General features: G+C 45.2%; 1 protein-coding gene across 1 annotated transcript; it reads left to right on the top strand.

The window, feature by feature from the left end:
• Window positions 1-64: 64 nt before the first annotated feature.
• Krt23 (keratin 23) lies at window positions 65-15,723 on the top strand. Its single transcript, XM_050157015.1, has 8 exons — window positions 65-595; window positions 6,863-6,945; window positions 7,784-7,940; window positions 10,757-10,918; window positions 11,002-11,124; window positions 12,602-12,822; window positions 13,594-13,625; window positions 15,350-15,723. Exons 1-8 carry the CDS (start codon window positions 200-202, stop codon window positions 15,442-15,444), a joined length of 1,269 nt encoding a protein of 422 aa, XP_050012972.1. The 5' UTR covers window positions 65-199; the 3' UTR covers window positions 15,445-15,723.
• Window positions 15,724-17,314: the final 1,591 nt, after the last annotated feature.

Below are 17,314 nucleotides of genomic sequence, written 5' to 3'. Positions count from 1 at the left end.
AGCAAAGTGTGTTGGCCCAGGGGCACCTCGGGATTGACCAAGAGGAAACACACATTGCACAATGATAGGATCTTGTCGGTACAGTTGTCAGAGGAGGAAACTCCCACAGCAAAGGGCATAAAACCATCCCAGGCAGTCTGGAGCAGCTCAGTCCTGTGGTGTCAGAGAGTCTAGCCCTGCTCCATACACAGATGGAACCATGAACTCCAGCCAGGGCTTTAGCCAGACCTACTCGGCCTCTGTCCACGGCCTTGGAAGCAGCTGGAGTCAGTCTGGGAGCTTCCACAGGACACCTAGCGTCCATGGAGGCGCAGGGGGTGTCCGCATCTCCCTTTCCTTCACTACACCAGGCTGCCTGCCTCCTGGAGGATCATGGGGGTCTGAACGAGGCAGTCCCCTGCTAGGTGGAAATGGCAAGGCCACCATGCAAAACCTCAACAATCGCCTGGCCACCTACCTGGAGAAGGTACGGGCTCTGGAGGAGGCCAATTCAAAGCTGGAAAGTCACATCCTACAATGGCATCAGGAGAGAGAACCTGGCAATAGAAAAGATTATTCCCAATATGAGGAAAACATCAGCCACCTTCAGGAGCAGGTAAGACACTGAGAGACTCTGAAGCTGACCATGGAGGATGGGGGAGGAAAAAAAAAACCAGCTCACATGACAGTTCCAGGGGAAAAGAGCAAAAGAATTCAAGTCTCAAGTATTGCTCGTGTAAATCCTACTGTCATATCTTAACCATAGACTTGGGGAAACTCGTTTGTAAAATTAGTTTTCTCTCTATAAATAATATAGAAAGTAAAGACAGCAAACATTTCGGAATTATTATCGAGTGTCTTTTAAAAAGCAAAACTGCCTGGGTTTCTGCATGCTTTGAAACATAAAAAAAAAAGTCTCTAAGCCTTAGAAATGCCAGGCAGCCGGGCACCGTGCAGTATCACTTTAGATCCAGCAACGTCAGGGAGATGATAAGGGCTGGTATGCAGGGTGCACCCTCGGTACACAAGGCACAGGAGAGAATTTACTTTCTCACGACATCCGTCTACTCCACCTCAGCGTCCTGGCGACAGTGTGCCTCTCTAGCCACAAAAGACTGAGTTACACTGTGGTGCAGATCATGCCCAAAAAGCTGTCACACTCCACCGGAAGATATGCCACCGTGGCATCCTTGGCTATTTTTCTAGAAGTTGCTAGAAGTTAAAGTTGCTCACACTTCTGAGAATGACATATTCCTGTGGGGGTGGGGGGGAGTGATAAAATGAGAGTCAATTTAACTATGGAGATATGCTTCAAGAAACAGCATGCTTCTCAACCAAGCATCTCAAAAGCTAAGGTCCCACCTTCTGGGGTGTCGGGATGCAAGTAGAGAGAGGCATCTCACAGTTACGCACCTCCCCTTTGTAGGAAGGAGTTCCAGGAAAACCCCTGTGAACTCACGATGTAGCCTACCCTGGAAAGGCCATCGCAGGCTTCCAATATGAATACCATGTTATTTCACAACACTCAGCCATCTTTGCTTGGATGTAGGAAGGACCAATCAAGATAACATAAATCTGTCCTTGTAATGACCCCTAATTATTGAATAATCAGCCTAATAACTGAGTGTGTAATTGCCTTAACTACAGAGTGCACGGCTGTCTTTGTGAAGAAAACAAGGTGACTCAACGTCCACACAGGGCTTTTCGTTTAACGAAGCTGCTTTGGCTTTAGAACGGAGGGAAAAGATGATGTTTGCCAGTGGTCAGCCGGGAGCGTGGATCCCGAAGAAATGCCAGGCTACAGCTGACCCAAAAGCATGGATCCCAATAGCAGAGACAAGTAGGGAGAGGGAGGAAGGAGAAGGAAACCAATAGTGGGCACTTCCTGTATGCCAAGCCCGGGGGGGGGGGGGGGGGGACAAAAGCATGGATCCCAATAGCAGAGACAAGTAGGGAGAGGGAGGAAGGAGAAGGAAACCAATAGTGGGCACTTCCTGTATGCCAAGCCCGGGGGGGGGGGGGGTCAAACATACATGTTGGTGAGAAGGGCTTTCTGCAACGGTGGAACTGATCTGTATTACCTGGCTTACTTCTCACACCAATTGTTAGGAAATTCAAGTTCAAAAAATGTGAACTAACCCCCGAAGGCACCAGCAAAAGGCAGAGGTGGGACTTTCACTCGGGTCTCTTTCAAATGATCCGGCCTCCACTTCAACATGGTGCCAACTTGCCAGCCTAGTAGAAGAACGAAAAGTGTGTATTGTTCTCAAGAATGAGGCAGCAGGTTGGCAGAACTATTCTTGCCACCCGTGTGGTTCTGAACGTATCGTTCAGTTCTTATATATCTCTGCGGAACAAATATTTTTATCCCCAGCTTCCACACCAGGAGACTGAAACTGGATACTTCCTTTCGGCTTGCTTTTCTAAATCCCTTAGAACAGAAATGAGAGGGGGGAAATGAGTGGATTCAGCTGTGAGGATGGGCAGCCAGCTCACTCCCTGCCAGGACAGAACTCTGGATTCTGAAGCCAAACAGGTCAAGGTTCAAGTTTTTCTAGACCGTACTTTGGATGTTTCACTTTCTCTGCTTTGGAAGAGTGTCACTCTTGAAGGTTGAGGTTGTCTGTCATACCTGACTTCCCCTGTTTGCAACTGAGGTCCTAAAAGGTGCCTCAGTCCCCTGGGGGCTTGCTCTCCCTGGGTCCTGCTGAAATAATTCTGAGTAAATACAACATTTTCCCCTCATTTTGTAATGTCAAGTGCTACTCCAAAAGTCCGGGAGAAATGCAGTTCAAAAGTGATTCCAAACCTTTCAAAACACAGAATTGGACATAGCCATAGAAATATCATTTATAAAACTCCCTGGTGATTCTCAGCATGTGACATTTGGGAGCATGGTCAAATTGTCTACTTTCCTCTACTGAGTAGGAGATTACATGCCTTGGGGCAAGGATACTATGCTAACACACTAACTAGATTTTTTTCAAAGAATGAACTCAGAACCTTGGGGAGAATCTAGACAATTATTACAACATACAGTTTAAAAATCTATGCCTCATATACTATTTCTCAATCCATCCCAATCCATTTATGACTATGAAGGAAGTCTCAGAAATAATGGCTGCATTATAATACCATATTAAGTAAACCCAAACAGTGAGAAGTTTCAAATATGAGATGTGGGTGCTGGAGAGATGGCTCCGTGGTTAAGAGGATTTACAGTTCTTGCAGAGGACCTAAGTTTAGTTTCCAGACCTCACAAGATGGCTCACAACCACCTGTAACCCCAGTTCCAGGGGATCCAATGGCCTCTCTGTTCTCTTTAGGCTTCTGTGTGCACACATATATACACTCAGCCACACGCACATAAATACACAAAGATAGATAGATAGATAGATAGATAGATAGATAGATAGATAGATAGATAGATAGAAGAAAGGAGAGAGAGAGAGAGAGAGAGAGAGAGAGAGAGAGAGAGAATTGGTTCCATGTAGCCCAGATTGGCCTTGAACTCACTGTGTATCTGAGGATGATCTTGAACTCCTGATCCTCCTGTCTTCACCTCTCCTGTACTGGGATTTTAAGAATGTGCCATCATGTTTCATTTATGCAGTGCTGGGTATTGAGCCCATGCTAGGCAAGCATTCTGCAAACTGAGCTACATCATCCACCCTACATGTGCTTTATGCCACGTACACTCCAAGGCCTCACTCACATGGACTGCAAGAATGCTGGCTGGGGAGGAAGTACATACCTGATGTTGGCTTCTCAATGGAGAAGTGATCACTTTAACTTGGAAAAGTCAAAAAGTCAAATAAGTGAGTTTTTACTCCTCTGGTTTTGATGTGTGCACTGTGGGGCTGCTAACCAGCCCAGTAGTGTGGATGACTACAGTCACTCAGTGCACGAGGAAGAAGGTGCTCAGGGTACTGAGCTTTGGGGATGGAGCTACTTTTACTTTGCATGAGTAAATAATACCAGGAATAAGAAGCCTAGAAGGCAGAATTCTGGTACTGTGGGCAATCAGCCAGGATGGACCTGCAGTTTTCACTTTCAGGGCAAAATTCAATGAACCTTCCAGAATCCCTGGAGTATGACAAGTATGTGTGCAATATTATCTCATTTACCGTCTCCTAACACTCACAATGCATGGGTGAGTGGCCATTATTACCGTTCTCACCATTTTACGGATGCAGAAACTGAGACTCTGATGGGCTCAGCCAGCCCTGCTCTCTGAGCGCCAAGCCCAGTGTTCCCCTGACTTGTGAAGGCTGCATTGTGCATTCACAGGAGCAAATTCCAAGTCCGTGGTGAAGCTTTAAATAGGACCAGAGTTTTAAAAGACACCTTTGTATTAAGGAAGAGCTTTGCCTTAAGAAAAATTCTCTCTAAATAAAAGGATTAGCTGTACAAATACAATGGGAATGCCACAGGGTTCTATGACTCCAGCTGCTTTGCAAAAGCTTAAAGCAAGGATCTCCTGTTTAAAATTAATACAAGTCCCTTATTGAACAAATGGTGGGACGGAAGCACAAGGATGGGATGTAGCCTGATGGGGAAGGAAGTCAGGCCAAAGAAATGCTACAGTTTCTACTCTGTCACAATGCTTCGTATAAAAGATAGAAACTTTCAGACAGTGAGAAATTGATGTGGGTCCTTTCTCCAATCATAATGTCCTGTATAACCAATTGCTCAGACAAACAGTTCCAATGGGTGTTTTTTTTAATGTAAATAAAAATTATGGGGATATCTAGTGACCAGTTTTAGCTGGAGGCTTTAATACTGTAGAAACTTGTTAAGTAGCATCACTTGATGGTAGAGAATTCACTCAGTTCTTGTTTCAATAGCTTCAATAGAGGCAATCTCAACACAAATATATTACAAATGCATTCATCTTCCTGAAGTTTACATATGTGGATCTTGTCACTTTGGGCAAAATTATAATGATTGTTTTATATGACGACTATCTGAAGTATACTTCAGATTAGCAATCATGGAGGAAGGGTGACTATGTCAAGTGTAAGAATCACACACATTGAAGCTAACACCTGTACTTTAAGAAATCTTTTTTTAAATATTTATTTATTATTTATTATGTATATAATGGTCTGTCTGTGTGTATGCCGAGGGCCAGAAGAGGGCACCAGACTTTATTACAGATGGTTGTGAGCCACCATGTGGTTGCTGGGAATTGAACTCAGTACCTTTGGAAGAGCAGGCAATTCTCTTAACCACTGAGCCATCTCTCCAGCCCAAGAAATCTTACCCTATAGTCACAACCAGAAAAAACTCAGAAGCTGGGGGATGGTTCAGTGGGAGAGGGCAACTGCTGTGCAAGCCTGAAGACCTGGGTTTGGATCCTCAACCTTAATGTCAAAAGCCAGTAATAACTACACATACCTGTAGCCCCAGGACTAGTCGGGAGAAGTGGGAGACAGGAGGATTGCTGAGGGTGCTGGTCACCGCCCGAACTCCAGGTTCGGTAAGAAACCCTGGCTCAAAGGAATAAGGAAAGAAGTGACAGAGAGGGACACTTGAGGTCCTCCTCTGTCCTTCTGAAGCCCATGCATGAGCACATGCATGCAAACACACCACACACACACACACACACACACACACACACACACACACACTACTTTCTTTCGAAACAAAAAGTCTCATAACCCAAACTCTAACACTTTCAGATTGTAAGCAAAACACTAAGTCATTTTCACATCACTAGACAACTGGAAGGCATTACCAAGAGATGCAGCCCATAAGTTTTATTTACATTTAAAAAAAAAACACCCATTGGAGCTGTTTGTCTGAGCAATTGGTTATACAGGACATTATGAATGGGAAAAGGGCCCACATTTGATGTAAGGAAACGGGGTCAATTCCTCACTGTCTGAAAGTTTCTGTCTTTTACCCCACTTCACTCCTCCAGTGGTCACATCAATCCCAGCCTGTCAAAGAGCTATATAAACTTGTGCTGTTCTCTGTCTCGTAAGAGAAGCTTCTTACCACAATGGATAGCAGCTAGCATAGACTCCGAACAAACAACTGTGGGTGCCCAGATAGAGACGGGGCATCTATTTCTGTCTGCCCTGCTCCCCGAGGCACAGGGAACTGAAAGGGAGGGCAGAGAGAATGCAAAAGGCAGAGGATGGGGAGGAGAGTTGCGAAACGCTCCACATTTGAGAAACATGACCACTGCTTCAGCACACAGGAACTCACAGCAGCCATGGTACCTTCGCGAGACCGGCACGAGACCAAGCCAGTTAAAACTTCCGGCACAGGTGAAATGGGATCATGAGGCCCCACCCCTAGCTGGGGAGCTACTGGCAGTCAGAGACTACTTGAAGGGAGAGAGTTATTTTTCTTTGGGGTAGGGATTGGATAGCACTAGGGCTTAGTGAGTTAAATAATAATAGTAACAGCAATAACAATAAAGAAAAGAAAGGGAGCCGGGCGGTGGTGGCGCACGCCTTTAATCCCAGCACTCGGGAGGCAGAGGCAGGCAGATCTCTGTGAGTTCGAGACCAGCCTGGTCTACAGAGCTAGTTCCAGGACAGGCTCCAAAGCCACATAGAAACCCTGTCTCGAAAAACCAAAAAAAAAAAAAAGAAAAGAAAAGAAAAGAAAAGAAAAGAAGGGGAGAAAGATGAGAACATAAAAAGACACGGAAACCAACAGCAGACGTATTCTTTCTGTGTTTTTCACCTGGCACACGTGACTTGATTCTCACCACTCTGCTAAATAAATAAATAGAATTTTCCAAGAAGGAAAAGGATATTGTCTGTGCTGCAAGCTTCTGGCAGAGGAAACTGGAGCTTAGACACGATGCAGCTGTCATGGGTGGATCTGTTCCGCTGGACTAATTCTTACCTTACCCATTTTACAGATCGTGGAAAGTAAGATGACCAACGCTCAAATTGTTGTGCTCATAGACAATGCCAGGATGGCGGTGGAGGACTTCAACACCAAGTAAGTCCCGTCTTCACAGAGTCCCACAAAAGGGAAGCTCGGCCTGCTGCACCCGGCTGCCGAAATCCTACTGGATTATACTTAAAAGGGCACAGCGAGAGTCTTGCGCAATTTAAATAAGCCAGCTATAAAGTGCGCATGAAAGCAGTGAAGATCCGAATATGAATTAAGAATCAGACTCTATTAAAAAAAAACTTTTCATTTTAGGGATGGTAATTTTGTTTGTACTTATACAGGAAAAAAATATCTTTTTTATTAGATGCACTCTGCTGCAGTTAGGGTGAAAATGCCATAATGTCCATAATTTGCTTTGAACATTTTCAGCCATGAGCCATGTATATTGGTGCTCGCTTGCAATCTCAGCTCTTGGAAGCTCTTGCAGAGGCAGCAGGGTGGTGCATTTGAGAGCAACCTGGGATACATATTGAGTTCAAGAGCATCCTGAGCTACTTAGCAAGACCTTATCTCAAAAATAAACAAACTACCAGTTACCACAAAAAAAAATTTTCAGCAATAAATCTAGATGAAGCAAATACGCAAGATATTGGTGGGTAACAAAGCTAGGTGGCAGGTCCAGGTCTGTGCGTGTTCTCTCCTGTACTGCATTTAAAAGGAGGCACCGAGTCACCAACACAGACAAGCACAGCATGGAGCAGTGTTCTATACCCCTGTAACCCCTGTATATGCCGTTTCAATGTATCAATGGCTGATGATGTCCTGCATGCCTCTTGCTTCCACCTGGAAAGTAAGAAAGCCCCTTCTCAACCCACGTGGACTCCGGCCAAGCCCACGGCCTTCCAACAGCAGGAGTTTTCTAACCCCACCTCTCTCACCAAAGGTTTGAAAGTGAACACTCCTTTAAGAAAGAGTTGGAAATTGAAGTCGAGAGCCTCCGAAAGACCTTGGATGATCTGACCATTGTCACGACAGACCTGGAACAGGAGGTAGAGGGAATGAGAAAGGAACTCATCCTCATGAAGAAGCGCCATGAGCAGGTGGGACTGCCCTGGGCTCCTGGGAACCAGGTCTGCCCCTAACGTCACCATTCCAGGGTGACCCCATAGTAACAGATGAGGCCACCACCTGAGTGCCAGTTCCAGTGCCCCTCATACGGAACCGTAGAAACATCGAGTTCTTTCTAATTTCACGGTTATCTTCTTAGACGTCAAATGTAACCTAGGACAGTGATAATGAACAGGAACTGGCAACAACAACAATATTAGCAGTAATTTGTTATCACACACTGGCTTCCCTGACTCATTAGTATAATACTGTAAGAATCAGGACTGGGAAGATGTCTCAGTGGGGATAGTATTTGCTATTTAAACATAAGGATCACAGTTTGGATTCCCAAAGCCCCCCAGGCAGATGTGGTGCTTCCTGTAATCCCAGAAGTGGGAGGCCAGAGATTGGATCCACAGGAAAACCTGGCTGGCTAACACTAATCAAATGAATGAGCTCTGGGTTCAGCGAGAGACCCTGACTCAATAAAATAAAAAAGTGGATAACAGTGTGTTGCAGGGAAGGCCTGCTTGTTCGACCCAGCTGCCCTGCTAGCTTAGCCCCAAAATAACCATACAGAAACTGTATTAATTAAATCACTGCTTGGCCCACTAGCTCTAGTTTCTTACTGGCTAATTCTTACATCTTAATTTAACCCATTTCTATTAATCTGTGTATTGCCAGTGGCAGTGACTTACCCGGTAAAATTCCCAGCACCTGTCTCCGGGGGATCCATGGCGTCTCTCCAACTCCACCTTCTTCCTCCCAGCATTCAGTCCAGTTTTCCCGCCTACCTAAGTTCTGCCCTATCAACAGGCCAAGGCAGTTTCTTTATTCATTAATCGTTATCAAGGCACACAGAGGGGTCTCCCACATTAACAGTGAAGGAAGACTTATAGCATCAGCATTGAGGTACCATACATATGAACATGAATGTGCACGTATACATGTAAACATGCTTACACACATGTGTGCACAGGATGCACTTAAAGATGCAAAACTATAATAATTAAGAGGGTCTGGGAAGAAAGCTCAGTCAGTACAGTGCTTGCTGCAGAAGCTAAGAACATAAATTCAAACCCCCAGCACACACATAACAAAACCCTGGTGTGGTGGCATGTGCCTATCACCCCAGCCATAGAAAAAACAGAGACGGGAATGCCTGGAGTTGACTAGTCATCCTGTATTGCCAGATTGTAGAGCTGTATGTTCATTGAGAGACCCAAAAATAAGGTGGAGGGCAACCTCTGGCCTCTAAATGCATTTGCACTGGGTACATGTATTTACACACATGTATGAACGCATGCATTGAAAGAAACAGAGGCAAAGATAGAGAGTAAATGTGAGAGCAAGCTTCCTTCATTGGTAATGTGCAGAAAGCAAGGACAATGGTAGAAAGTGGATGCCAAAATGCAAAACTCTAGAATCCTCAGCTACAGAAGCATGTAACTGAACTGCAAAAAATAGCTGTCATTCATATTAAGTCCCTGAGACTAACAAAAGGGCATAAAAACGTGTTGGGCAAACCCAGTTGCTTCTAAACATCAGAGCTAGGTTTCTGAATAGCTGTCTAGACAGTGATCGCTAGTCAAACCTTTCCTGTGGCCACTTGGTTTCCATGAAGCATAAGGCACAGCATTTTAAAAATCTCTCTAACGTCTGACTTTTGGTGCCTGAACTAACTGCTTCCCCAAAGCTTTGGCCTAGACCTGAAAATGTTGGCCACTTAAATACATAGACACATTAGCAAAGAATATTTGCTGTATAGGAGTCTATTTGCTTCAGACATGTAATTGTTTCTGGAATATTCTCAACCAAGGTATTAAGTCAAAGAAACCATCTGACTATATGTTATAGTTTGAACACGAATTGTCCTCTGCCGGCTTGGGCTTTGAATGCTCTGTCCCCATTCATGGGACTTTGGGAGAGGAATACATAGGGAGGAAGTAGAATGCAAGGGGTGGGTCCTTGTGGGTATTCGTTCCTGCACAGGCGAGCGCTCTCTCTCTCTCTCTCTCTCTCTCTCTCTCTCTCTCTCTCTCTCTCTCGCTCTCTCTTTCTCTCTCTCCCTCTCTTCTCTCTTTTTTCTCTCTCTTCCCCAACCCCTTCTCCCTCTCCTCCTCTCTCCTTTTCCCTCCCCCTTCTCCCTCTATTTCTCCTCTCTCTCTCTCCTTCTCTGTCTTGCTCCTCTCTGCCCTTCATGAGGTGAGGAAGCCCCTATACAAGTTCCCAGGTGCTTTCTGAGTATGCTATTTCTCATTCCTATGACTCTAACGGGAACACCTTAAGGATTGGGAAACAGAGTTTTGCTCAGCTTCAGAGGCTCAATCCATGGCTCCTGGGCCCACGCACTTGGGCAATGTAACACAGCAGCAAGAGTATAGGACAAAAGATTTTCTTCACTTCATAGCTAACAAGAAATAGCAGACAGGATGGGGCCAGGGATAAGCTCTCTCCACGGACCCACCCACAGGTATCTACCAGCAAAGCTCCACCTCCTGAAGCTTCCCAAAGCAACCAAGAAAATGCTATTGGCTAAGAATCAAGCCCTCAGCACACGGCCCTTTGCAGGGGAGACACTTTATCCCCAAACATATGTCTTTATTTTATAAATTTTTAGAGAATATGCACACAATGGTTAATCAATTCGTAATAACTATGAAGCTGCCCCACCAATAATCAATTCATAATAACTATGAAGTGAGAGTGGAAACCATATAAATAGAACAATGTACCAGTGCCAATCAACACAACCATCCAGCCTTCTGATTGCCATGGGCCACTTCACTGTCTTTCTGTTATTAAACAGGAAATGGAGGAGAATCATCTGCCAAGTGACTTCAAGGTCAACGTGAAGGTGGACACCACTCCAGGGGAGGATCTCATTAAGGTCCTGGAAGACATGAGGCAGGAATATGAGCAAATAATAAAGAAGAAACACGAAGAGCTGGACACCTGGTTTAGAGAACAGGTAAAGGAAAGTGCCCTGACTTCCCAAGCCTTCCATGGCCACACACCACCACACCAACGCATCTGCTTATGCTTGGTTCACAGGCAGCAGCCATGTCCCAGGAGGCGGCCAGCCTGGCACCGGTACAGGGCAACCAAAATGACATCCATGAGCTGAGGCGAACGTTCCAGGCCCTAGAGATTGACCTGCGGGCACAGCACAGCAGGGTGAGTTGAGCCCCAGGTCCCCAGTCTCCTTGGGACTTCTCTCATTCTCCACTGTCCATCCCAGTTGTTCGTGATGAGTAATGTGTGCAGAGTGTGGAAACACAGCTAGACTCTGAGTGAGTGGTGAGGGGCTCGTTATGTCTGATGTTGTTAATCACATTATATTCACCTTTCTGGGTAGGTCTTAGCCCCTTCATTCTAAAGATAAGGAAACCCAAGCTCCAGACAGTGAATGAATTTGGCAAAGGTCACACAACTAGTGAGCTGTTGGTGGTGAAGCTGTGATTTCAGGGATGATGGATGCTGGACACCTTCACCCACCCCCCCATATTGTCTACCAGTTGTCACTCCACTTATAACCGGTGTGTTCCCCAAACTCCGATAGACAGACATTCCGGCACTAGCATGGTGAGTGGCAAATTTAGCCCTCGCTGACTCCAATGGAATGCTCTATTTATTATACGTGTGACATAGCACCCACTATCCTGCATATGTTCTTGAGGCTAAGCCATGTCTATCTTCATCCTGGTTTAAGATGCTGTGCACGAATGCTGCTCCCAGAGCTTGTTGTGTATAATCTATCAGGCAATTCCCTGCATATAGTGTAAATAGGTAATACAATTAGGATTTTTCTCCTTCATTTTAAAGTAATATGGTTCCCTGCGGGCTGATGAGGGAGGGGGACTTAATGGGGGAGGGGGAGGGAAATGGGAGGCGGTGGCGGGGAGGAGGCAGAACTCTTTAATAAATAAATAAATTAAAAAACAAACAAAAAAATAACAAAAAAAGTAATATGGTACAGAAATTTAGGTGGTAAATCCAGACAACATGAGGACTTGATCTCAACCCTAGCTGAGAGGCTTCATTCTGAAGTTTCAGAACTTCCTAAAAAAAAAAATGGCCGCCTATCAGTGCTGTTCAGAAATTATCACTGAAGACCAAGACCAGATTCACTGAACAACTGGACACTCAGCTATCATATGAATTTAAGATCAGCATCTAAGTCATTTTTAAGTATATAGGAATGTTCAATGTTATAGAGGGATGATGGTTGTGGGCATATTTATCCTAAAAAGTGATCATTGTTCATCTTTAGTCCCACTGCACACAGCATCCCTGTATCAGATTGCTCTCTGAGGATGCAGTCTCTCCCTCCTGGAGTTTTTCATCCAACCAGAGATAAAAAAGGAAACATTAGGAATGGTTCAGAGCCAGGCAGCCTGTGTTCGATCCCCAGTGGGTAGAGTAACCAGCAGTGCTAGAAGGCAGTGGAATTGTCATGAGTCCCTGACAGGACAGCTTCATGCCCCAAACATAGCATCAGACGAGCCAGCACCAACCCCAAGTCCCAACTCTTTAAGTCAGCCTGTTTCTCAAGACACCTAGCAGAGTGGTGGGGAGTAGTTGGCACTGAACAAGCCCGTGTTGCCAAGGTCCCCATTGGACTAGCGAATGGGCCCTTCCTTGCCTCTTTCAGAAATCTGCTTTGGAAAACATGCTGACAGAGACGCAGACTCGGTACGCCTGCCGCCTCCAGGACATGCAGCAGATCATCTCCCACTACGAGGAGGAGCTGATGCAGCTACGGCAAGACCTGGAGCGTCAGAACAATGAGCACAAAGTGCTGCTGGGCATCAAAACCCACCTAGAGAAGGAAATCGCCACCTACCGCCAGCTCCTGGAGGGAGACTTTGAAGGGTAAGGCGGGCGTGGATGGAACATGCTGGACATGACGCTCCTGGGCATGGGAATGCATCCTCCCCGGGGTCTAGGCCCGCAGTGGCTCTAAAGAGAAAGGCTAATTTTTTTCTGGAATATTCCTCAATTGTGTCTCTCATCAAATATGAGCTAAAAGGCTGGTTCTCCCTGCACTCAGAACAGCTAATAAAGTATTGACTCCAAGCAGGGATGGCTGAAGGGCAAAAAGATTTGACTACTGTGTTTCTCCAATAGAGGTCATACAATTTGAGCTCAGAAATAAAACACAAAAGTCAGAGGAAATGTTTTAAACTACCAGCAGAAAAAGATTCCTAAGACAGTCAAGATTTTCAAACTATTGCTTCCGACCATCCAAGGGAATACTAGCCATGAAGAGGTCCACACATGTTCTATGGCCCGACAAATGGGCCAGAAGTTTTTTTTTGTTCAAGCATATAAATAAAATGTGAGGGGGTGAAACTATGAGCAGTTTGAGTCTCTCATGGTCCAGACTGAGACCCATGAGGCAAAGTCTGCAGGGCCCTGGAAAGAGAGATAGAAAAACTTGGGAGAATTCCCTGACTCCAGAACATCTATGAGGTGGTCCTCTCCTCTGAGGGACCCAGCTAGCCTCTACAAACTCATAATCTTGCATCTACCAGGCTCAACTACCCTCTCTAACCAGCTGAAAAGTAACACTCAAGGAAAGGAGTCAAGGAAGGGCTGACGGTTGCTAAGGTGACTTTCCATCTTTCTCTCTTGCCTCCATAGGACAATGGATGGACCGGAGTCGGGAACAAAAGGTAAAAGAGCCCCTGTGTCACTGTCATTGCCTACATTTGCCAGAATCCTTACTCAGCTCCCAAATGTCCTGAGCTCAATTTTTATTTTCCTCCCAGATGACCAGAAAGAAATCTTCAACTAAGTTAACAAGTTTGGAGCCACAGAAAAAAAGTGAACCCTGGTTATGTTATCAGTAGAGCAGTAACTGAGCAGCTCTTAGGAATAAATGAATTAGGGGTTTGAATGGGGTTTTTTTACTATATATTTTAATGTGCATGATGAGATATCTTGAGGACGGAACCCGACACTAAACATGAAGTTCAGTTATTTTTCATGCATATGTAGCCTATATACAGACCACATTATAACATATATTATATGTACAATATATATAACAATATATGAAATAACTTTTGTATGAAGTAAAGTCTTGGAGTGTATAATGTCCTCCTCATAGCATCATGTCTCCAAAAGCTTGAGAATTTGGATCATTTGGGACTTGGAGATTTTGAATGGGGGGGGGGGGGTTCAGCTTATATATGCAAGCTCTTTACAAGAGAACACAGATTCGAGTGATGTTTGAGAGCGTTCTGTCTCTCCTGAATAACGAAGTCTGTCCCTTAGACTCCTAGGAAATATCATCGCATCAGTTCCCAAACCTGACTCTGTGGAAAGGCAGGGCTACCCGTGAGATTTGAGTAGAGAGCGACCTATGCGGTGCGAAGCCAGATGAGGTGGGAAACGAGGCACACGTTTCCTTCTCTCGAGTAGACATGCGGTCTCGTAGTGTCCTAAAGACAGAGCAAACATGTCTGCAAGGAAGAAAGAGGACAGGAAACCGAAGTTTTTACTTTGCCCAATTCAATATTCTCACATTTTTGACCCAGGAATCATGTTTTCTCAGATTATCATGAATATACAATAGAAAAGTTCGGGACACAGGCATGTAGGTTATGCATCACTTTCTGATTCAGTTTTTAATAAAATTATTTAAGGCATTAGAGATTCAGAGAATCTGAGTTGAGCTAACCATTCCAGAGCAGCTGGCCTAACCGCCCTGTTTCTGCAAAATTAGACGGGTGGTACAAAACTCCTTAACTATACCCGGGGGCGGGTAGCCCAGTACTTGATCAACTGTGTTCTTCGCAAGGGACTTGATTTTTCATTTGATTTTTGCATTTCTCCTTATACCTATATTAATAGTTTCCATTCTTCCCTGTGACCTAGAACCAGTTTGTTCATGTTTCTGCAAAGCGCTTATTCAAATAAGGGAAGATGTCTTTGAAACAGTGAAGTGTCCCGGCTTCTCCCCATCCATGCCATGCTTCTAGAACTTAAAACAAGATGTCCTGCATGGCATGGAATGCTCTGTCAACTCACTATCTGTGGTGAAGAGCCGCAGAGTCCTCGTGAGTAGAAAGCGCTTCTCACGAGCTGCTGGCCAGAGGTCAGCTTCTGCACCAGGCTCCAGAGCTCCAGAAACTGGCAATGTTCAGAGGCCTTTGCTTTCTGGAGGAAGTGGGTATTTCCTCCATGCTAAGACCCTTTCTCCCTGCAGCAGAGTGAGCATTTTGCAAGACACAGGAACCCTGCGGGGGGGGGGGGGGGGGGGGGGGGGGGGGGGGGGGGGGGGGGGGGGGGGGGGGGGGGCGGGGGGGGGGGGGGGGGCATGGAAGTGAACATGAACACAGTTCACAGGGTAGGGGGAGCCTGGCAGTGATTTTTTGGGTACTCTTTCCCTCAGGATCTGCAACTTCAATGATCAAGGCCATCACTCAAGAAAGCGTCAATGGAAGAATAGTTCTTTCTCAAGTGAATGAGATCCAAAAGCATGTGTGAGGCCAGGAAGTCTCTGGCCACTGTAAAAGCCCTGTTCCCCAGTGGAAAATCCTTGCCTAGACGCTAATGGGTGAGTCTCACTGGGAATCCTTGGAGTTTTCGGATTCAGAAACTTTTCTCCGTAATGGTCTCACCCGACTTCCCATAATGCTCTTAATATATTGCCGGAATATTTGAGTCAAAGAAGAAGTTTATAAATTAAGGCTCTACTCTCCTGCTCTCCCAGGGGCCCACCGATGTGCATCCGGTTTTGTAACCAATAAACCTCCATACAGGTTGCATCCTGTCTTTTCTTACGTCACCAGACAAGACAGGACCTCAGTGTTTTTCTACTGAGATGCTTGTGGAGCACTTCCATGAAAGATCCAAAGGGATCTTCAAATGTCAGACGTGTCCCCAGTATCTGAGCCCTTGTCCGAATGGTCACCCCGAAGCTATGCAACCCAGGGATGAGGTGTGGTTCTGAAAGCCCTCAAGATGCTGCTAACAGAAAAGAGGGTGAGGGATGTGGAGGAAGGAATCTCTGAAAGCTCTCCTGAGGTAGCCAAATGCATGTAAGAAAGGAACTGAGTGTGAAAATTAAAGCTAAAATGAAGAAAGAAAATGAGACTTGAGGGGCTAAATGTCATTACACAGGAACACTAAGACCCAAATTGCAAACGTCAGGATCCAGAGATTTCTGGGGACTCTATGACTGGTAGCTAAACTACTGGTATGATGACCCCGTCCCCTTGAGAAGAGGCCATATTCTCAGGTTCTAGGAGAGTAAGTCGTTCTTCTGTGTCTGGATTGGAGGGGCTCTGATGGGGGGGGGGGCTAGAAGAAGTTCACCTGTCTGTTTTAGACATCATCACAAGGTGGAAACATGGAATGCTGAGCTATCATCAACTTAAGAGATGGCGAGCACAAATGGGCAAAGTCATCCATTTTACAAACGAATAACCTGATGCTCAGAGAGGTGAGAGTGTTGAGCCAAAGGCTCACTGGGCCGGTACTGCTGGAGAGAGGTCTGTTTCTCGTGGTCCCTCCTGTAGTAGCTCATTAAGCTAAAAGTAGATGTGGTGGGTGCCTCTGTCATCTGCCCCGTTTGCAGCATCTCATTTTCATTAGTTTTCCTACTCTCTTTTTTAAATGTTTTAGCTGTTAAATCTGCATGTATCTTTGCATCATTGCATACAGTGACTGAGGAGACAAGAGGGTGTCAGATCTCCAAGAGCCGGAGTTACAGACAGGTGTGAGCCACCATATGGGTGCTGGAAATGGACCGGGTTCCCCTGGAAAAGCAGCCAGAGATCTTAGCTACTGTGCCATCTCTCCAGCCCTTAGCCACTGTGCCATCTCTCCAGTCTTTACTAGTCTCTTTCAAAGGATTACAGTTAATGATTTCTAAACTGATAATCTCTTAAACCTGATTTTGTTTTCCCTTTCATGCAATAATTAGTGTTTCTGAACTTTAATACCCCAAGAATGAAAAAAAACTAACGATCTAGATGAAAAACAAACAGAATAAGGAAAATAGGCTAGCCATATCACTAGGAATAAAAAAAAAATACTGATTCAATTAAATTCCATGAATCCAGGTGCGAAGTTTTAAGTTTGTCTTTCTGATTTGACTGTTTCAGAAAGGCTGAAAGATAGCAAACACACAGGTCTCTCCAATGACTCTTCTGTGTTCTGTATTTATCCATAGTGATGTGTGTAGACAGAAGTTTCCTGTCCTGACTGCCTGCTCCCAAATAACCAGCAGTTGCTTCCAAAAAAAAAAAAAAAAAATGACTCGGAGACTTAACATAAATGTAAATGCTCAGCCAACAGCTCAGGCTTCCTACTAACTAGCTCTTACAACAACCCATTTCTATTGACCTTTGTG

This window comes from Alexandromys fortis, unplaced genomic scaffold (genome assembly GCF_014885135.2).
Source record: "Alexandromys fortis isolate MF-2015 unplaced genomic scaffold, M_Fortis_MF-2015_v1.1 scaffold_31, whole genome shotgun sequence".
Lineage (NCBI taxonomy): Eukaryota > Metazoa > Chordata > Mammalia > Rodentia > Cricetidae > Alexandromys > Alexandromys fortis.
The sequence above is the reverse complement of the archived record's forward strand: the minus strand, read 5'-3'. Positions and strand labels throughout refer to the sequence as shown.